General features: G+C 41.0%; 1 protein-coding gene across 3 annotated transcripts in view; it reads left to right on the top strand.

Annotated features, from left to right (window-relative positions):
- The window catches only part of dock11 (dedicator of cytokinesis 11), a 90,972-nt gene extending 69,580 nt beyond the window's left edge, over positions 1-21,392 (top strand). For all 3 annotated transcript variants that reach the window (XM_061031592.1, XM_061031594.1, XM_061031593.1), the window contains 13 exons: positions 159-341; positions 655-768; positions 2,616-2,831; positions 6,465-6,522; positions 9,083-9,189; positions 9,360-9,482; positions 9,812-9,925; positions 11,894-12,040; positions 12,484-12,694; positions 14,100-14,290; positions 14,461-14,561; positions 14,714-14,852; positions 19,626-21,392. In XM_061031592.1, the coding sequence (XP_060887575.1) occupies positions 159-341; positions 655-768; positions 2,616-2,831; positions 6,465-6,522; positions 9,083-9,189; positions 9,360-9,482; positions 9,812-9,925; positions 11,894-12,040; positions 12,484-12,694; positions 14,100-14,290; positions 14,461-14,561; positions 14,714-14,852; positions 19,626-19,715 (1,794 nt within the window). In that variant the 3' untranslated portion in view covers positions 19,716-21,392. The remainder of the gene's footprint in view (positions 1-158; positions 342-654; positions 769-2,615; positions 2,832-6,464; positions 6,523-9,082; positions 9,190-9,359; positions 9,483-9,811; positions 9,926-11,893; positions 12,041-12,483; positions 12,695-14,099; positions 14,291-14,460; positions 14,562-14,713; positions 14,853-19,625) is intronic.
- The last annotated feature ends 1,619 nt before the right edge of the window (positions 21,393-23,011 follow it).

A 23,011-nucleotide genomic window follows, 5' to 3' on the forward strand; every position in this document is an offset into this window, starting at 1 on the left:
AAAAAAGAAAAAAGTGTATAGAATGAAACTTTCCATTTGGTGTGTGGCAGCTATGAAATAGTTATCACAGTCCTGGTGCTCGATGCCTTTTCCCCACACACCTCCAAACATATTTTCACATGTATTTTCCTAATTCACCAACACGTTGTCCCCCTCAGTTCCCGTCGGTGCTGTTCAAAGGCCGAGTGACGCTCTGCGAGGCTCTGTGCTGCGAGGTGCTCAAGTGCTGCGTCTCCAAGCTGGGATCTCTGAGGGCCGAGGCGTCTGCGCTGCTCTACCTGCTGATGAGGAACAACTACGAGTACACCAAGAGGAAGACCTTCCTGCGCACACATCTGCAGGTACAAAGGAGCACGCTGTTGTTTCTGAAGCAGAAGAAACTCTTAATCCCTCTAAAGATTGAATCAAGTTTATACATGTTTGTACATGGTCTGTTACAAGGTCTTAATGCTTTAATGCTCTAGTGTTAAACCCTGACCTTTAGCTTTGCTGCCCACACACACACTCATCAACTACTTGAAAGAAGTGAAGGAGGATGTTAAAACAGTTTTAAAAATAGAAGACCTGCTGAGTTTCATGACATGTTCTTTCTGTGGATGTGTGATTGTACACTCTTTATCCCCTTCCTCTTTCTTCTCCCTTCACTCTGTTCAGATCATCATCGCTGTGAGCCAGCTGATCTCCGACGTGGCACTGACCGGCAGCTCGCGCTTCCAGGAGTCTCTCTCCATCATCAACAACTTTGCAAACAGTGACAAGGCCATGAAGGTATCGTACAAGTCCCCAGAGGCTGACTCCTAATCCAAAATAGTTTAACATGATAAGGAATCAAAATATGAACTCGTGCAAATGAAATAACTACTTCTAAAATCAAAGTGTATCAAAGCCAACAGAGGATTCAACCCAAACTTTGGGGCTTCAATTTCTGATACTTTCTGAGTTTAATATGAGTCTGATTGGTTTGTTTTGACTGTAGATACATGTCGGTTTGAGGTAGTGTTGTAGTCAAGACCCCACTAACCGAGACCAAGACATACCTGAGACCAGAGTGCTCCGAGACCGAGACAAGACCAATACATTTAGGGATAGTGACCAAGTCAGGACCAAGACCAAGGCAGGGCGAGACTGACTCAAGACCAAGACCAGAAATATCAGTGGAAATCATAATTTATGCACCCGGCATGTCTCAGACTCTCACTCAGACCGCTACACTGGGAAGGTTGTGACCGTCACCGAGGGATAAAAATATAAATTATGAATGAACAGAAGTTTTTTGTTCTTTTAGAAAAGGGGTGTTTCCTTCTAATCACAGAAATGATGTGGAAAAACAGCCAGTGGTGGTTTTGACCGGTCTTTAAAAGACCAAGTTAAAATGCTTTCGATTCCGATGACTTTTTATAAAAGTGATCTTGAGACCGCTTTTGAGACGAGGACCGATTTAGAGTTCTGTAACTCTGGTTTGAGGTGACAACAACTGATGACTGATACGTTTACACTTGAACCTACAAAGCAGAGTAATGGGACGTGATCCTTTAAACGCTCATAGTAACTCAGATGCCAAATTGAAAAGTATGTTTGTTGATTATCACAGAGAAAGTTATGCTATGCATCATTTTCCTTTTAAAGGGGGAAAAAAAGCTCTAACAAGAGAAATAAATCCCTGAGGATATGTTGAGCAATCTGCTCAGAAAAAAACATATCACGTTGAGAATCTGTTCATGATACAGTGTTGTTATGTGCCAGAGGATTTTACCGGCATAAGAGAGATAAACGGGTTGTTGCAGTTGGGGGGGGATTCAAATCAATCTTACATCTATAATCGCAGCATTCAAGAATAGTGTTAGTGTTGAGACTTGTGCACAGAGGGTTGCTTAGAAAAATTTCTAAATACTCATTTAACATGGCCATTCTGAGGTCCAAGATAAGACTGCTGCTAATCGTTTCTAATGCCCCTTTTCTCTTTTTTAAGATACTGTGAAACTCTCATTCACAGCCCAGGCTTTGAGTCACTGCAGCAATCAGTCTGCTATAATTCAGGAGAGGCGTCCACTCACACGCAGGCTTTGAAATCTCGCCCGTCGTTTGGCTTCTTTTTAACCGTCTCTCTCTCTCTCAGACAGATGTTGCATTAAAGTGTCTCGCTGCTTCTTCTTCTTATTTTTGCTCATCAAACCGACAGCATTCAGGTCCTACTGTTTTTTTCCCCCCCATGCTGTAATGACGATCAGTGAATGTGAGGTGTGGTGTTTTTGTAAAAGATTAAAAAACAGTGTCTCATTGCACAGACGACCAGAAAAACACACATTTTATAACCTGGCTTTAAAATGAGATGAAACTATTTGTCAAAACCTGCAGCCACACCTGGCGTATGTAAAAGAGGCTCATGTTAAATTACGATCAACTTTTATTTAAAATGCAGTCTCAACACAAATGATCCAAAGAAAAAAATACCAAAAGTTAACAAAGACGAATGCAAATGTCTCAAATGTTTCTGCTTCCTAAAAAAAAAATCTATTTTGATTTCATGCGTTGTATTGTGCAGGTACTTTTCCATGTACACAATCTTTTATTTGTCTTATTCATGTTGTTGTGAATTCACACGTCTCTCTACGCAGTCGACGGGGTTCCCTTCTGAGGTGAAGGGTCTGACCAAGCGGATCCGCACAGTGCTCATGGCCACAGCCCAGATGAGGGAGCATGAGAAGGACCCCGAGATGCTGCTGGACCTCCAGTACAGCCTGGCCCGGTCCTACGCCAGCACCCCGGAGCTGAGACGGACGTGGCTGGACAGCATGGCGCGAGCACACCTGAAGAACGGAGATCTCTCTGAGGTAAACACACACACACACACACACACAGACTCCCACAGACCGGGGAATACCGGTTGCTGTATTTTGTGTCACTTCTTAATGTTTCAGTATGTAACAGTACATTTTTGCTCCTGTTATTTCCATTTCCATCTTCAGATAATAATAATAATAATCTTCAGAAAAGGTAAAGGGGTAATATAATGGATTTGAAATGTCTAAAAATGTAAATTCTGGTTGGTGTTTTTTGTTTTGGATTTTGAAAATTTCAAAAAATCTGAGAATTGAAAAAGTACTTTGAGTTTTCTGTTGTATCTTTCATCACAAGAGGAACACTGATTTACACAAGTCTAAAAGACTTTGAATGATCTTGTTTCTTTCTGTGTCTGCTGAATTGTTTCTACCAAATGTGAACCAACAGGAGTGGCAAGTGCTGTTTTTAACTGACATCCAAGCTGGCTTCTACACACTCATATCTCCTTTTCTTGATCACTAGAAACCTGATATCTCATGGCATACAAAGAGCGATCAATGTTGGCTTTAACTTTGAAGAGAGTTCTGATGCTGAGCTCTCAGGAGGGCAGCTACCTGCTCACATTTTCTGATGACACAGCCTTGTTGTCTCTCCTCCAGGGTCCAGTGTCGGACCATGGGACGGCTCCCCATGATTTTATTTTGTGGTGTGACGACAACTTTTTGGAATTGAATGTTTCAAAAACCAAGGAAGCAGCCACAGAGTTCAGCATCCATAGTAAAAATGTGGAGATTGTAAGGTCATACAAATACTTGGGCACATATTTGGTAACCAACTCAAATTTGATGCTGACACTGAGGCCATCGTAAAGAGGGGGGCAACAGGGAATTTAAGGAAACTGAACTCTTTCTAAGTCAGTCCTGTAATACCAGTCTTTTATTGAGAGTCTCATTTGTCTTTCTTTTATCTGTTGGTTTCACAGCCTCTCAGTTAAAGACAGACACAGTCTAACAGGAATTGTTAAAATCTGTTCAAAGATAATCGGAGTGAAACAGAGAGATTTAAACTCTTATTGTAACCAGCGGATCCTCAGGAAGGCTGAGAGTATTTTAGCTTCTTCTGGTCACGCACTCTTTAGTGAATTTTGTCTGCTGCCATCACGTCGCCGTTTTGTTTTACCTGCCTGTTAAACTAACCGCTACTGAAAATCATTAATCCCCTCTGCGATCAGATTACTGAATGCTCCTTAAAGTCTTTCTATGTGATTTTTCACACTTAAATATAATATAAATCAAGTATATCCTCTGAAAATAACTCTGTGAGTCATGACTGTCTACAATGGGTGTAACACCCGAGTCCCACTGTCTGTGATGTTTTCTGAGTTTTCAGAGTCCTATCTTCACTTTGTTTACATCGGCGGGACGGCCGGCTGACTCCTCCCCTCATGTATAAAAGTTGTTTAATTGAGGGACTAGAGAAAAGAAGAATAACATACTGTACTCACTGCTTAACTGTGTTTCTAGATCACGCTCATTTCAGGTAAATTTACATGCAGTGTGAAGATACGAGCATGATAAAGATCACTAGCATTAGCATGCTAACACAACAATGCACCGCGAGTTGTTTTGGTTTCATGCTGGTGCTCAAGGGCGACATCTGCTGGATCAAAAAATCACATATAAAGTCTTTAAGTGATTTAATCTTTTGGCGCCACATATCTTTACTGTGTTCTTTTATTGGACTGATCACTGTGTGTTTTCATTTCCTCTTCAGTCTGGCTGACTTTTAATCAGTGTGTCCTTTATCTATGTTTTAACTCCTTGTGTAGGCTAATCTGTTGTCTTTATTCATGTTTCTTTCTCATGTGTACGAGTTGCTCCACACCAAGAGAGATTAATAAAGTTGTTTGAATTGAAGTTCAATGCCCCTACATGCTCGTTGGCAACACCTAGAACAAACACCTGACAGAATATCTTAACAGAGGTGTATGAATGGGATTAGTTACTCCTGATGGTCTCTTTACCCAGCAGCCTCTACCATCAGTGTGTGAATGTGTAGGTGTGACCTGTGGTGTAAAAGTGCTTTGAGTAGTCAGAAGACTAGAAAAAAAGAGAAAAACAAGCTTCAGTCCATTCACCATGACAATCTAACTTTATTTCTGCTTACAAGAAAAATGAAGCTGATGTCAACAACAGTGTGTAATAATGAGATACAAGATTTACTCCAGCTACAAAACTTGGTGGGAAAGTATCAGAGGTCAGTACATCGGTTTTGGGGTCGGTGAGGCAAAACAAAAACAATGGAGAGTGAAACAGTGCCAACAAAGCAAGGCCTGTTGTGAAAGGACTGCAGATATGACCAACTTCAACTTTCAACTTTATTGAGTCGAGGGGAAATTAGTTTCGCAACCATGTGAGAACAATATGGAAAAAAACAAAAAAACATGTGGAACACAGGCACAAAGAAACAACATTAAATACATAAATACAAGAGTTCATCAAACTGAGAATGTATAAAACCATCATCAAATCCAGAATAAAAAACCCATTATCTCAAAGTGTTCACTCCTGACCAACAAGTCAAGACGTCAAATCCTGCAAAACAAAGAGAAGCAAGTTTGATTGTTACTGAAAGAAACGTCTCAACTGTGGCGTAACTACAGTTAAATCAAATGTATAAACGAGTGTCTTGTGAAGAAGCTCATAGTCATAGAGTGTAAAAAAAAGACACTAACTATGTCCTCTCCCTGTGTGAGGTAAGTTTTCCTCCACTTTCCTCAATTCAAACAAAATGCGGATCAAAACTGGATTCTGAAATTATATATTAAGTTGTTTATTCTCCAGGGAGTTGGTCACCTCGCACAGAGTAAAGGCCACATCCTGAAAAAAAAGGAGTGCGCTGCTTTTGCAGGCGCCAAACCTGTGCAAATAAGAGAAAAAGATAACACACACTACACACTGCCAAGCAGACAGTGTCCTGGGTATTTATGAAAATGAGGGATTATTCTGTGCTCCCTTCCTATGCAAAACAACCTCGTTGCAAATATCTTCCACTAAAGCCAGGTCTGATTGCCACAGGCAGTTACAGAGTTTCTTTATAACACCACTGAGACCTGGGCTCTATTTCTCCTTCTCTCTTTTTCTCTCTCTCTCTCTTACGCACATTACAGTCAGCTGGTGGTAACTCTCTGTGGCACAATATTTATATAGAGATGTCTCGCTCAAACTTTCCAGTAATCAGTAGAACAAATCTGCCTCAGTATGGATGAAATCAGTCCGCCTCTGTCAGTGACTCAGCACTTCCACATCTGTGTAGAGGTTTGGAGCACGAGGATGCCACTTCCTTTTTTTTTCTTTTCCCTGAGTTTCGCCTTGCTTGCTCCTTTCAGAGAAGAAAATTTGTAAACTTTCTAAATAGTGTAATTAAATCTGGCATCTTAAAAAAAAAAAAAAAAACTCGGAAAAAGTTCCCCCTCTGCTCCAACTCTTCATCTTTATGTGGACCAAACAGCTCCACACAGAGTAGAGGCTCAAATCATAAGTGTCTATGATTACCTTCTAGATGGGAATCTCACTTTGTCTCACTGTCTGTGGCAGGTTTTTCATATCAATGTGCATTATTCCACAGACCTGCGGTTTTGTATCCCAGCTGACTAAATCATGTGTTTGTTGTTGTCTCCACAGGCGGCCATGTGCTACGTCCATGTGGCTGCACTCGTTGCAGAATACCTGTACAGGAAAAGTAAGGCCGTTCGCCCACCTACTCTCACACATACACACAAGTACACACACAGAGGGGATGCTTTTCAACAGCATTTGTGGCCTCTTCATAATAATAAAGTAATAATAATAAAGTTTATTTATATAGCACTTTTCGCAGACAAAGGTCTTTACATCAACAAAAAACAACAACAGCATACATACAATGAAAGAAGAAAAAAAGAAAAAAATGAGTACATCATGGACGACATTATAAAATCTTGCTATAACCATGAACAATAAAACATAGATGAGTAGGTACACTGGGTGGACCTGATTACCCATAGGTCTCTCTAAACATTAACCTTTTTAATTGTTCATGTAGTGTAATTAAAAACTGCAAAAATGTGTGCAGCTATTCTGGGGGCATTTTAGCCTCTTTCAGATAGGACAGCTGAAGAGAGACAGGAAATGGTGGTAGGAGAGAGAGTGGGGGATGACCAGAGCAAAGGGCCGGTGGTCGGATTTGAACCCAGAGAGGACCACAGCCTCTGCACACTGGGCGTGCAACACAATCGCTAGGCCATCCCGCGCCGTGTGCAGCAAGGCCCTGCTTAATAGTTAGCAAAGGCAGGACAAAAATTCAAAGTGTCAAACCACAATAATGGAGTTAATTAACATTGTTATCCGACACAGGAGAGTGTGTTACCAAATCTTTCTTGAGTATTGTGCTCCTCCCAGAAGATTTCCCCGCGCTGGTGATATAAGCCATGCCAGCATGCCATGCATGTTCCCTGACTGTTGTTAGATACGGCATGCAAACACACCACAGTCCAATACAAGCACACTGACATCTATCATAAAAACAAAGAGTCACAAAGCTTCTCTAGCTGTCATATTTATATCATGCAAAACCTTCTGTCAAATAGTCCCCAAAACAAATATGAGCTCGTGTTTATCACTGAGGAATGTCAACGGACTAACTGTAGCCCGGCGTTTCTGCTTTGTCTCCACTTGAATCATGTGATTAGTATTTAATATCTCTCTTTAACGCTTCTCTTTACAAAATAATTCCCTAAAAGTCAGTCCCAGTTTCCATTTGGATTTTCAACATTTTGAGGTTAAACTAAGAATCCTGAGATTTCAAAAGAGCTCCCTGTGTTGTGTTAGCATGATGTATCAAACTATAATCAGACTGATCTCTCTTTTATGAACAGTGCATTCTTAAATATAATTCAGGACTGTTATGTCTAACGCAGAATTCTAACATTCTGTGTGTGTGTACAGCACACAGAATAAACAGTCTTTCTTTTTTTTTTGCACTTTTCACTGTAAATATTCACAGTGGGTGATTTATTTGTCAGAAAACACTGCGTGGTCATGAACAGGTCAAGATCAGCCACAAGCCACTAGCCGGGTCTGCAGCTGCGGTTAATGGGCCTCCACACTCTAATCCCCCCGATGTAAACAGGCACAGTCAACAGATAGTATCTCACAGGAGCAGCACGGTTTAGCTGTTTAGATAATTCCCAACACTGCTAACGCTATCCAGACTCAGCAAACCAAATTACATTGTTTACCCACAGACCAGTTTACATAAATTGTTCTGAATTTGGACTGTTTCCTGAGAGTTTTCTTTCATGTAGCGTAGTCGGTCACTCCAACCACAGATTATGCGTCTTACAAACTAGGATATATGTCACATAGGAACATCCAGAGGAAGCCAACCCAAACAGAAAGTTATAATATTGCAAGACTAAAGTCATTTTATTGTGAAATTTAGTTCTACAAAAATAAAGTCTTATGGTTTGCCTGTTTGTCATTTTGAAGGTAAACATCAGTAGAGCAGCCAAACTGCTCGACTGAGAATCAGGAAGTTTATGTGAAATTTAAGTCAGATTTTAATAATTTAAAGGACCAATCTATACGATATTTACTGATTGAAATGATATAACGACCTTACTATATGATCAGACATTAAGGAAACATGCTAAAGTTCTGGTTTCTCTGACAACAATGCAGCAGCCAGTATGTCCTCCTTCTAACTTTAGATTCTGCTCCTGAATGCTCTGGATTTGTTTGGACCAGAGAGGGTAGGCACTTTTAAGACACCCCCCACACGGCCGTTTTGGACGCCCCTCAGTTTGCCAGATATGAGAGCAGTTATCAGGTCAACCGGTGTTGCAGAGATGGAAGCGGTCAAGAGAAGTGGTTCAGATAGAAGTGATTGTACCCGACCTAAAAAGCCTCTGCATGTTTCTAATAAGCTCCACGAGCAGAAACGTGATCAAACTAGGATCAATATTGGAGATGCTTTTGAAAAATGGAGAGAGGTTAGAACACAGAAAGGTTTACAGACCCATGCAGAGCTGGATAAACACTGAAGCTACAGGGGACTCTAGAGAGGAGGGGGCGGGGCGAGACCTTCTCTCTAATGTTTGGAATTTGGACTGCAGTACCCATTTTTAACACTAGGTGACAGAGTAACATACTGCTCCTTTAATTCAGAACTCTGTGACAATACTCAACCTTCATTAAACTCAGAAGTTGGGAGAACATTGTTTTCTGTCTTCTAACTCGTCTTTGCTGTTTGTTTTTTTAAGAGTTGTTCCCCAGCGGCCTCGCTGCTTTTAAGAAGATCACATTGAACATCGAAGAGGAAGCGGCCATGAAGGAAGACACAGGGATGCAGGACGTGTACTACACTGAGGTACGACCTCCTGACCATGATTTCATGACATTGTGAAGTAACAAACGCTGCAACAGTTAGTCAATCCAGTGACCGGGGTTTGACCCCACAGATAAGAACGACTGTCTGAGTTTTACACTTCAACAGTTCATCTGCTTGTTGCTTCTTTTCTGGCCCCCTTTTTTTTTTAGGAGGTCTTGGTAGAACACCTGGAGGTCTGTGTGGAGGCGTTGTGGAAAGCTGAACGCTATGAGCTCATCACGCACATCGCCAAACTCATCATCCCCATCTATGAGAAGCGCCACGAGTACGAGGTACCGTGGAAACATCCCGACACTTAGACAGATATCCTGTACGAGCATGCAGTCACTCTTTCCCGTCTGTCTTCTCAAAGAGATTCATCCAAAAGGTCAAGTCCTAACACCTTTGTGGAAACACTCTTGTGTTACGTTTACCCCCTTTATTTACTGTGTAAACATCCAACCATGTTCTTCCTGTTCTTGTATACAAAACGCTGGTGGGGGGGGGGGAATCGTAGCATTAGTCGTGATTGTTTTAACTTTTTTTTTTTTTCTTGTTTGTTTCTGCTCATCCTGTTCAGGATCTTGCTCTTCTAAACAATCTGTTGCACCGTCTCTTTCAGAAACTGAGCCGCCTGTACGACACTCTGCACAGAGCCTACAATAAGATCATGGAGGTGATACAGTCGGGCCGCAGGCTGCTGGGGACGTACTTCAGAGTGGCCTTTTATGGACAGGTGAGGTCGACAAGCAGCTTTAAAAAAAAAAAAAGGAGTTACTTATTGAAAGTTCAGCTACAGTACAGCTGTGGTGTGGTGGAACACACACTACACTGCATGACAGAGGGTTGAGTGAAATAGATTAGAAATCATAAAGTTGTTGTGATTAATCATTCTCCTCTCAGGCCGTTGTGTTATTTATATCATGACATCAAACATATGGCTCATCTTTTTACCTCTTTATATTGGAACTCAACTTTCCATTTTCCCTGGGAATTCACTCATTCATCAAATTTTTTTCTGTTCCCATCCGATTTCTGATACATAAGTACCGATAGCGTTACTGACTCCGATATTTTGTGTTGCTGTTGTTGCATGAAAATTAAAACTATTCCAAAGGAAACGATTTGACCTTTGTTCTGGCTGCACATACAAACAGGAAGCAGCAACAACTGCCAGGTTTTTAAATTCAATATTTTGAACTGAAGTGGAAGAATTTAACTTTTTATCATATATGTTCCATCACGTCATGAACATTGTCATGGAGATGATTTGCAGACATTTCTTACAGTTTGACCCTGTTTAGATACAATACAAAGACTGAAACGTAAAACCCTCCATAATGTCCTTTGTTATTCTGTCTTGTGAGCTAAGTCGTTTTGTGTTGCTAAGGATATTATTCCATTACAGCAGAGAGCTTTACTGCTGCTACGCCTCTTCACTAATTCAAAGGATGCACTGGTGGAGCCGTGTTAATCACAGGGAAGCCACACCCGAGGGCATACCCTGCTTTATCTTGTCATGTTTTCCAAACAGGACCAAATTATCCAAAATAAACATCAGGCATCATTTGGGGGAAAAAGAATCAGCAATCAAGCCTTTGGAGACATAGTGAAAGCTCATTAGTCAAGTCAAAAGTGCATGTGCTGATTAAATTGAACTTAAAAGGCCTCGTCGTTCACAGTGTGAAATAAAGATGGACGTAGTCTCTTCTTCTTGTCCTGTTTGGTTCGACTGGAACAAGAAATTCCTGTAACTTTTTAAACGTACAGCAGGATGTTCAGGGTGCTTTATTAAATGAACAAAGTGCAAATGTAACAGGATGCAGTCTGCACCAGTTGGATATTGGGTTTCACTGGCTGTCTAAAACGGGCTCTTCAGTGTGCTGGGATAAAACAAGTCATGTTTTAATAGTGCTGGGGGAGACGTATTACTTTTCACTGCAGGGTGAATAGCCGTTAAAGCACAAAAGTCACTTTTCTCACCATGTAAACGGTTATTTATGTTCATCACATCAACAAGCTGGCTCAAGACTGTGGGTGTTACGGGCGAAACCAAATAGCTGCAGCGTACATGCTAGGACCCGCAGCGTGAGGGCAAAGGAAAGCAGCATCAATAAACAGAAGATGTTGCTAAATCATACACATCAGCCTCTACCATCAGTGTGTGAATGTGTAGGTGTGACCTGCAGTGTAAAAGAGCTTTGAGTAGTCACAAGATTAGAAAAGCGCTCTACAAGCTCAAGTCCATTTATCATTTACCATGATGCACATGGAGTTCATACATAGACAGAAAAAAAGACCATGCACACCACAGTTTCAAATGATGTTGCACTTTGGAAGTTCTTCATATCATTGCACATCATTAACCGAAGATTTTATGATATGACTGCACACTAGCATGCTTTTGTGTTCTGAGAGGAGGCTTGCTTATCAATTTTAAGATAGGAATCTGCACTTTTGACCATGTGACATACATTTGTACACACTTTGTATGTTTGATGTATTTTCTGTACTAAGTGCAAGTGACTCTCCCTGAAACCACATGTACCTAAAATGTAAAATTAAAGTAACCTGAACCTGAAATGACCTGACTGCAGCAGGAAGGGTTTTCAGTTTCTTTTTTGTTGTGTATATGTCTCTGCAAACTTCTGATGGACTCTTAAATATTTATAACTCAATTAATGTGTTTTATTTCTTTGCGCAGGGCTTCTTCGAGGAAGAGGACGGGAAGGAGTACATCTACAAAGAGCCAAAACTCACCGGCCTGTCGGAGATCTCTCAGCGGCTGCTGACGCTCTACGGGGAAAAGTTCGGGCCGGAAAACGTCCGAATAATCCAGGATTCAAACAAGGTGAAGCGGGTCAAGTTGAGGAAGGAGACGTTTTTAAAAAACAGTACTCTTGATGTGTGGTCTCTGACTTTGATCTTGGGTAAATATATATGTTGAAATATAGCAATTTGACCTTTCCCTACACTTCTGCTCATTGAGAAAAAAAACATTTGTGTTGTGTAAGGTTGGAAGAGTTGAGTTCCTTCCCCACTGTGTTGGTGTTTTTAAGTCTCAGTTGACAAGGCAAGGCAAGTTTATTTATGTCACACATTTCAACAACAAGTTGGTCATTAAGAGTGAGTGGGTTGATGAGGCAGCATGTGTAAACAAAGAGTATTTTATTACCATGGTGATATTAGAAAAAGTGAGCATTCATATGTAACACTCTGATCTTACCTGACACCTGATGTGTTGTGCTTTTCCATTTAAAATAAATTAATGTGATTTTTTTTTTCCCCTCTCAGGTTATCACCAAAGACCTGGACCCCAAGTTCGCCTACATCCAGGTGACGTTCGTCAAGTCTTACTTCGAGGAGAAAGAGGCGCCCGAGATGAAGACGGACTTCGAGAAGTGCCACAACATCAATCGCTTTGTGTTCGAGACGCCGTACACGCTGTCGGGCAAAAAGCATGGCGGGGTGGAGGAACAGTGCAAGAGGAGGAGTGTGCTCACAAGTATGTTCACATTCCAGCCGTGTCATCAGATATGAGGATAAACATTTATGCAGGCTTCAGTCTATTTTTGTTGTTGAAGCTTGAACAGCAACAAAGCACTTTCGACCACGTATGATGTGTAACAGGTCATCTTCTTATCCATTCATATTATACCTATCTATATTTTAAAGTGGACATATCATGAAAAATCCACTGTTAGTGTTTGTGAACATATATCTGAGTAACCTGAGTGTCTACTGACCCATGTGAAATAAACCCATCCAGTCCTTTGTTTGTGGTCTGCATAAGTCTTACAACACAGAGAAAAATGCTCTGTTTCAAATGTGCTCTCCTTGTGATGTCACAGTGGGATTCTGGTAAAAAAAAAAAAAATTCCCCTCCCCTCCCCTGGTCTTCACCCGTGGACTCCACCACCAGCCTAGAACAAAACTTTTGTGCAGGTCGGCCATTTTTATTCTCGCTAGCGAAGGAGTGATGTCTACTGGGAAAAACTCAGAGGGGCTCATTGCATTTAAAGAGACACACACCAAAACAGAGCGTTCTGAGAGAGCTGGTTTATACAGGGTCACAAACCTCCTCTGGTGCTTGATTCATGTTATATTTTGATCAAAGCACAGCACAGATGTTTCATTTAGACCACAGGGGGACTGTTTGAAAAGGTGGAGGAGGGGGAGAATATGTCCTCTTTAACATCCATGTAATGCATAGATAATGTATCACAGATTATATTTACTGTTCAATTTTCCCTTTTTTTTCTTTCTTTTTTTCATGTGACATCCTACTATCCAATACTTGGCATGCAGCGCAGAAAATAGGGCGCCAGAATTGGGCTCTTTTAATTGTTATCTTGCTGAGGGAAAGCTTCTTCTTTGTTCTGTTATGACATTTTTCCTTAAACAGGACTCATGACCTGCTGCACAAATGAATTTTCCTATCAGTAGCATTTAGCTTATTTTATTTAGATGCATCGATTGTGTATAACTTTTGACAGTGGGCTGTTTTGTTGCAGCAAATATTACAGCTGGTTACTGTAGCATGCAGCGGCTGCACGCTAGGATGCCTCATGCTACACTGTGCTTTTATCACTGACATCCAGTTGTAAACTGTTATTAGAAGAGAGAAGAATCAGCTCCTGTTTGACTGATCTTTCCTGCACGTACTACAGAGCAGAAAAAACAACAACAACCTAACTCTGCTGCTTGTTTGGCACGGCATCAAAAAAGTCTCAGTGGTTGTCCAATTAGTTTTATATTCAGTGCATGTGTCATCGCATTTAATAGCTCACACATGACAAGCTAGTGATTTGTGATTCTAATCAGGAACCACATTTCAATGGAGGTATTTTCCTTTGTAGTTTGTTGTTTTTGCATGCACAATCCTGTGAGCTTCCATTTACTTTTTCCAGCTGCAAACACCTTCCCATACGTGAAGAAGCGTGTGGAGGTGGTGGGGGAGAAGCAAGTGGAGCTGAAGCCGGTGGACGTCGCCATAGACGAGATGAAGGCGCGGACGGCAGAGCTCACCAAACTGTGCTCCAGCCAGGAGGTGGACATGATCCAGCTGCAGCTCAAACTGCAGGGCTGCGTCTCTGTGCAGGTAAAGGCCCCAAAAGATACCAGAATATCCAACTTATGATCAGAACTAATATTACTGCATAAAACTAGATTGAGATCAACGGTTGAATTGGCAGAGAGAGCACATAATGCAGATTGTTATCGTTCTGATCTAAGAATGTACTTCATACTTTGAGGTATGTTTTGACGCAGGTGAATGCAGGTCCCATGGCATATGCCAGAGCATTCCTGGATGACAGTAAATCCAACCAGTCCGGCAACAAGAAAGTCAAAGACCTGAAGGACATCTTCAGGTAACTTTTGTCCCTTTATAAGAGGATGGCTAAGCTGCTTGTTGAGGGTGTGGATGTCACTGTCCCTTCTTATTTGGATCGTCAACAGTTTGAAGTGGAATGTGGTTGTTGATTTATAACACAGTATGTCGTTATTTTCTTCGTCATCGCAGGCGTTTTGTCCAGGCTTGCAGCATGGCTCTGGACATAAATGAGCGTCTGATCAAAGAGGACCAGTTTGAATACCACGAGGGCCTGAAGGCCAACTTCAAAGAAATGGTAAAGGAGCTGTCAGAGATCATTCACGAACAGGTAATCCCACTTTCTCCAGGGCCTAGCCCAGATAATGAAATATTCTCATGGACTTAAAATATTTTTGTTGTTGCCATACCCAACACACACCCAGACACACTCACAAACACGTCTTCACAAACACACGAGTGTTTGCTACAGTGGCCTGGATACAACCTCAACTCAGTCACCAAGCAAATATTGGCATTATCTTTCTAAAACAACTGTGATGTCATGAAGGGAAAATCTCCAAACGGCCTGTTCGAGCACACATTTTCTGAAAAGTGGAGCAGGCAGAAGATGGAGAGGATGGACTTTTCTCATCATTGGGGGATTTGTAGTCGGACTAGAGACACATGTTAGAGTTAGAGAAACGTGGTGAAGTGTATTTAGAATAATATGACCTTTAACCTTATACAGTACTACATTGTAGTCCAGTGTGAATATTAAAGTTTTCAGTATTTCTGCTGGAGGCTTGTATAAGTGTAACATTTTCTAAGACATTCGAGGATATTTGAACGGTAATCATCATTAACAGAATATTCACCTGTACTTTAGTGTTTGTGTTTATTAGCTTCTGAAATCATGTTTGAATTAATTCAACCTCACTTTAGAGCCTATAATCACTCATGGCCATCAAATGTAGACACCCAGTCATTAAAATGTTCTTGCTCACTTGTCATTAGCGACATGCAGAATCGTTTCTGGTTCATGTGTCGAGGTGATGACACGTGTGCAAAAGTGAAATCTGCAAACAGAGGCTGCTTCTGTAAAACTCGTTTTTAATGGACAGTTTGACTCAATCTATTTTTCTCAATGCACAGTATCACTGTTGTGTTGCCATTATTAACAAAAAAAAACAGTTTTGATGCCTTTCAGCCGAAAGAATTCAGACAGCAGACGTGCCTTTATTTTAATATTTTCCAGTTCTTTGTGCTGGCATGTCCCTTCCTCATTTGCTCTTATCTCACCTCTCAGTAGCCTTCAAATCCTGGGGCACTGTCCAATCATGTGTCAAGAGTGACCTCCATCTAAAGCCCCATTTCCACTGATCTGTACTGTACTGATCTGACCCTAAAGTGTGGAGCTCAACACTGCAGTCCACTGATTGGTTGAAAGAATCGTCACTTCCTGTGTGACAGCGGACAAACACAAAACACACCATGTTTAGATGTGGATGTAATTTAAAGGTGCTTTTTGTTTTTTTGCTCTTGGAGCCGCCCCATTGACCTCGGAGGTGTAAGACCTCTGCTGGACGTCATCCATTGTTGCACTTCTTGTACTGTGTCCAGTTTTTCTTCTTTGTTGGTTTTATAACCTAGCTTTTATAATCTAGCTGACGCCCGCTATCACTATCCGGCTTACATCCCGCCTACAAAGTAAGGGTACAGATGGTTGTGGAAACGCAGGCAAGATCAGAGTATACCGTACGTGGTTGGTGGAAATTGGGCTTAAAAGGTCAAATGTTTCCATGTAGAGATCGAATACATCTTTTTTCTTACTCACTGCTTTCCAGGCAGACCTTTGTAATGTGTGACTGGAACGCATATAGCTAGAAACACAAGCACATTTCATAAACCTCTGTGGTGCTTAGGTTGTGGGCTTTAGAGAGAGTAGCAATCTAAACATCTGCACAAATTTAAACCAAAGCTTCCCACATGGCGAGAGAATGACAAAGGCGATAAAAATGCTTTTTTTTGTAATAAGACGATCAGAACAAAAGAAACCCCTCAACGCTGCCTTGGGGTACACCGTAAAATGTGTGTAAGCTGTATAGAATATGGCGTCCATTGCCACTTTTCAACTACAGAACATAAAAAGTAAATCTGTTTTCAACAGTTGATGTTATTATTCTAATGTAACCATGACGACCTCGAGGAGCAGCGTAGTGGAACTTTATGACACTTTATGTGGTTAAGGGTAACGACTAGTTTACAGAGCAAATGATACGAATATGTTAGAGTTGTAAAGAGGAACCCAAGGGAAACATGAGTGATCCACTTTTATGTGCTTATGTGTGCCTGTGTGTGTGTATGTGTGTGTGCGTGCGTGCGTGCGTGCGTGCGTGCGTGTGTGTATGTGTGTGGGGAAGTTGGTGGTTCCTTACTGGCACACAGAGAGCCATTATCACTGACTGCATTAACCCTGCTGGTAATGCTTCATAAATATACTGTAAGCCTGACATTGGACGCCCATGATGTGTGTGGAGTTTTCAGAAACATCCAGCAGCCTCTGTGGCTGTTGGAACAGAAGAACAGAATAATTTCTCAGAAAGGGGGGCCAGGGACATCTCACACACTCCTGCGTTTACAATCATTTTCTGCAGAGTTAAGATAAACATTTTAAATTAAAATTAGCATGTGTGCTGCAGCCTCAACAACATATCGCATTCCAGGGAGGAGTTCACTTGCTCGTCAATAATTGTGTTGAAACGCTCACAGTCAATGGAATTAGTCATGACTGTACTAAAACTTCTAAAGGTTTTTCTGCATTGCCAGGTTGATGTTTTGTGTGTGTTTTAATTGACTAACTGCTTTTTTTCCCCTTCCAATGTGCTTGCCTTTAGCTTTAAGGAAGAACAGGTAATCTGTTTCAAAGTTGTGTTCTGTCTTTTTGTGCCATTTTGGAACACATACTTATTTAGTTTGCACCTTATTAAAGATCCCATATTATCCTCATTTTCACCCTTCATGTTGTTGTCAGTCTGTGGAACCTTTAGAGTAGCTTTGCATGATTTGCAGCTCAAAAAACTCCTTATTTATATTTTACTGGGGTCCATAAAAACCCTCTTTTCAGCCTGTGCCTGAAACAGTTTGTTTTAAGCTGCTATCTCTTTAAGGAGTCTTTGATAAACTTGACACATTCTCAGATACATCAGAGGGTTATTTGTTGTCAGTGTGAATTTTGGCCGACACTGTGCTGTTGGAAATAATGCAAATGAGAGATGCTGCTACTCAAATCCTGTCTTCACACACACAGTATCGCCCTGCTCATGGTTAGCATATTTGCATGTGTAGACATGTCCACAAAGCATACATACAAACCTTTTTTTATTCTGGCTGCAGATCTACTGCTATCTATCTATCTATTTTTAATGCATATCAAAATACCAGCAAACAACTGTGGTTCGCCGAGAACAAACGCTAGAATGACAAAAACTACTTATTCATACAGTTTACTCACTAAAATACCCCAGATTGAATAATACGCCCAGATGAGAGCATTGTTCAAACACTAAGTAATGGCTTGATTGCAGCAGAAACCACAACAGATGTTGTGCCATATTGCTTTCCTAATGTCTTTTGGCTCACTGTGAGATCCTCTGACGTTGTTGTGTGTCATGTACGGTAATACAAGCTTTTTTTCCTTTTCCTGTTGAGTTGAAGTGTTCCCAGATATGTTAAGGTTTAGTTCACTGTTAGTTAGTTTAGTTTAATGGTTTATTTGAATGAGGGACAGTGTACAAAAAAAACATTAGTCTCAGAAGAGAAGAGATGCTTTGTACCAGATTTAGCTAGCTAGCTAATTTCCATCTGTTGTCCCTGGGCAGATGATGGCAACAGCAAAATACAAATCAACCAGTCACACACACACACACACACACACACACACATTTCACACGTATATTGCTCCAGCTATCAATGCTTAACCTCTTAAAAAGTCCTCTCTAGTCCAGCACATTGACTTTGATATTAAAACGTGTTGCAAAAAACACTTTAAACTCTGCAGCCGGTGTTATAACGTCTGTTCTGCTATTATACATAAGTATGTTAGCCGTTAGCCTTGCAGCTTATGCATAGCTAAATTAAATCACAAAGCAACAACAACAAAAATGAGGCCGCACAGTGGTGCAGTGGTGCAGTCTGTCCCCTCACAGCGAGGACGTTCCTGGTTTGAATCCCTGTCTGACAGGAGCCTCTCTGTGCGGAGCATGCAGACATGCAGGTTAATTGGTGACTCTAAGTTGCCCGTAGGTGTGAACGTGCGTGTGGCTGGTTGCCTGTTTCTAAATGATATGTCAGCCCTGTGAGTGACAGGCGAACAGTCAATCATTGGGCGGACATATAATTCAGAAACAGGCACATGGAACAATCTGCTTCTTTCCAGCTGTTACAGAAAATCCTACAGAAAAAAAAAGCAAAAATAAAATCTCTACAAGAAGTGATTTGTAAATTGAGTAATTATGCAAATGTAACTCTTCACACAGAAAGTTATTTACTGATGCAAACACGGTGCAGAGTTGTGTTTTCTGCTTTGCTGCATGGACCCCCTTTTCATTTGACGTTTCTTGCAGCAGCTGTTTCATTGAAGAAACTGGCAGCAGAAACACAACTGAACATGCTGGAAGTCCTCTGACTAGAAACCCAGACAAACCCCCCAGCCCATGTCTTCGATTTGATCAGTGATTCACCCGAGATAATTATCATTCACAGTTCTGCAAGATCGTCGAGTAGCAACAGGCCCTTTTTGAGTCATATTTTTTGACTTACAGTTCTTTTTTAAGACTTGATGTGTAGGATGCATTCTATAAAAAAAACATGTTTTTGTCTCTTCATTCATATGTTGAAACACATCTCATAGAATGTCTCACCCTGACTGATCATGCAATGAAAGTTAAAGGAGAAAAACTTATCTTACATGAGTTTGTGTGTGTGTGTGTGTGTGTGTGTGTGTGTGTGTGTGTGTGTGTGTGTGTGTGTGTGTGTGTGTGTGTGTGTGTGTGTGTGTGTGTGTGTGTGTGTGTGTTTTTGTAAACTGACACTCATACTATCTGTGTTTTCATTTGACCCGCAGATCTACCAGGAGGACATGATGCGTTCACTTTTGCAGAACTCCCTCCACGTTTTCAGTGCAATCAGCGGGACATCCACGAACCTGGGCTGACCCCCCGCTGACCCCCTGGATTCTGGATAATGACAGAACCATTCTTTTATGTCTGTTCTGTCTGGCACCACCCGTCGTCCCCTGGTGAACACGCCTTATCCTTCAAAGTCTTTGCTAGTTTTTCATTGGACGATAGATAACATACTCCGACCACAGCAGCAGTATTTCTGAGAATGTATCGCAGCAACACCAACCTGAGCCGTTTTCACATGTGCAATCCTGAACATTTCTAGAACATTTCAGGAAAAAAGCGCTCCCTGAAATCCCTTACAGCGATTGTGTGTCACCTAGATAGAGTCCAACACTCTGATGACAGTTTTTTCTTCCTTCCTTCCATATCAAAGTTTGAATTTTGGGTACTGTGACAACAACTAAAACATACAGTATGAAGCAGTTTCATTACGTGCAGGATATAAACATCTCCCCCTCCCACTTTCCCTGAACTGAATTTTCCTGAACTGTTCCTGCTGTGTTCACACATCCTCCCGGACTTCTTGCAGAAAGTTTTCTAAAGGGGCCGGCTGGAAAAAGACAGAGTGAAAAACTCTGCTCTTTGTGTTTACTGCTCTCTGGACATGTTCAGAAGTTTTTTTTGTTGCATGTGTGAATTGGGCTTAAAGGTAAGCATGTCAGGTGAAGGTGTGATGTTGAGTCATGCTAGGTTGCATTGCACTTTTTCTTTCTTCCTTTGCAATGAACTACAGCGTCGTCTGTTGTCTGCTGAGTGGGAGATACTTGACGAAAAAGCAATTTATTATTCCTCAAGCTGTTCTAGCTCTGCAAAGTCTCCCTTCAGATCTATGCAGGGACCTTCACTCCCCCTCGACTGAACAGATATCACATGTCAACCAATAAGAGAAATAAACAGTTTCATGTGCCACCATGTTTTATTTGGTGCAGGATTTACTTGCAGGAATTTAACTAGTTCTTACAAGGCAATCAAATAAAGAACGAAGCCGAGAGTTTATTGCAGGCTGCCCGGCAGGTGAATAGTTTGTGATTAAACCAGTCAAGTAGGAGTCTTTAGCAAGAGGCAAGGCCAAAGTTACTTCCCTGTTTGTTTAGTGACAAAAAGCCTCATCAGGCTGTTAAGACAAAACAGAACTCAGGGCTGTATTAAAGCTGCTCTTAAGAAGGGTTTGTTTAGAATGGCTTAATGGATCTGATAACAGTGTTCCAGAGGTACTCAATCATGTCAAAAGTATTATGATGATAAATTCTATTAAAGCTGGGTAACAATCATTGAAATAGTTTTTTCTCTGTGGGCTCATCACAGCAGTTTACTTCAGTACAGCGAGCGAGTGGAGAGTTCCTCTCTTGTGGGTTAAGATCCAGTGCCTTTCTGCTCTGCCTCCTGAAGAGACTCTCGAGTAACAACATCACATGCAGGTCACTCACAGTATTTCACAAGTGCTACACTGTAATAAACAGTTAGATTGAATGATATTTAAAGCTAGTGTACATAATGTGTCGTCCATGCTGTAAAGAGAATTCTGTATCCCTGTATGTTTGTATGTATGTATTTATATTTGAATCATGTTGGACTCACTTCAGTCCAAACTGTCCTAGCAGAGGTTTTTTTTAGTTTTTTTTTTAATTGCATTGTATACAGAAGTGCAGCTGCTTGTCAAACTTAATTTGTAAAGCCATTTTTCAATAAAACCTGGAAAAAAAATATTCTCATTGGCAGGTGTGGTTTTTTTTTGGGACCCTGGAGAGAGAAGTCAATAAAATATAAAAAATTGGACACAAAAAGGAAATCAGTTTGAAGTCTGGGCTGAACATCTCAGAAAGAGGCGGGTAAGACATGCTTACTTGCTTTTCAATTCAATTCAATTCAAATTCAATTCAAAAAACTTTATTTGTCCCCGGGGAGCAATTCAAATGCACACAGAGCAGTAAATTAACGACAGTGCAAGTAAACGAAACATTTTAACCTAAATATAAAGTGTCAATTTAAATACAACTTAAAGCTTAAACTTAACTTAAAATACTAAATATAAAAAGTAGATATAAGTGGACAGTGATTGGACTAACAGATGTAAACAGATGTAACCAGAACTATGTGCAGTAAACGAGAAATAAATATATATATACAGAACTATGTGCAAGTAGGCAAATACTAAATGATAAGTTATAAGGTGCATGGTGAATAATGGAACAACAGAACTAATATATACAATATAACTGTAAAGGTAAATATGAGATAAATAAAGTGACCGTAGTGCAATGATGGATAAGAAACAACAGGAATAAAGTAACCAGAACTGTATGAATACTGAAATAGAAAAGATAGAATAAAGTGATGTAGTGCATGAGACCAGATAAAGCAGAGGCAGTTAAGGTGCAAGGTGAATGGAAGGAAGTAAGAAAGCAAAGTTGACAGCTGAGAGTCTGCATGGGTGAGAGGTGTTGGTGTCTGTTGGGGGGACAAAGGTTGCTCTTCTCCCCTGTGTCCTGCAGCAGGACTAGCCTGATTGTCTTTGCTCGATGTCAAAGTCCTTACAGGTAGTCCAATGATCTTAGAGCAGACTGTGAGGGGAAATGTAGAATTTTCTTGTCCTTTGACTACTTAAAGCACTTTTACACCGCAGGTCACACCTACTCATTCACACACTGATGGTAGAGGCTGCTGAGTAAAGTTTCCATCAGTATTAATTAATCCCATTCATACACATTCACACACTGTCACTGATTGAGCATTAGCAACCCTGTGTCAGCTGGGGATCGAACCTCCGACCTTGCAGTTTAGAGACCACCAACTCTACCACTGAACCACAGCTGCCCCAGTTACAGCTACCCTAGACTTTTGGGGGGAAAAATAGTATATTTCCAGTAAGAGGTGTATTTCAGTAAAAACCTGTAAATCATCATAAAGTAGCCTATATGATAAAAGCATACAGATGAAATGTAGAGAATGTTTCCACTGGCCTAGCACCATTAGTTGGTCCACTCTGTTCTGTTTGTTGCTGCATAAACCCATTATCATAAACATAATCACTTTAATGACTCATTAAGAGCCTGACGACTTCCTGGAGGAATGGATGGCGGTTTGGGGATATTGCACTTATACTCTTACGCATGCGCATTTCTGTCTTCAATTATAGACTCAGCCTAGCTGCTTTTCACTGTTGTTAACCCACACGTTTTTCTAGTTTTTATTATTATGGTTTGTTTTCATTGAAGTTACACTGTTGGTTAAAAAAAGAAACTCCCACTTGGTCACTGTCATTCCTTTAATATCCTGTCTTCCTCTCTCTCTCTCTCTCTCTCTCTCTCTCTCTCTCTCTCTCTCT

The sequence above is a fragment of the Labrus mixtus genome, chromosome 23 (genome assembly GCF_963584025.1).
Source record: "Labrus mixtus chromosome 23, fLabMix1.1, whole genome shotgun sequence".
NCBI classification, from domain to species: domain Eukaryota; kingdom Metazoa; phylum Chordata; class Actinopteri; order Labriformes; family Labridae; genus Labrus; species Labrus mixtus.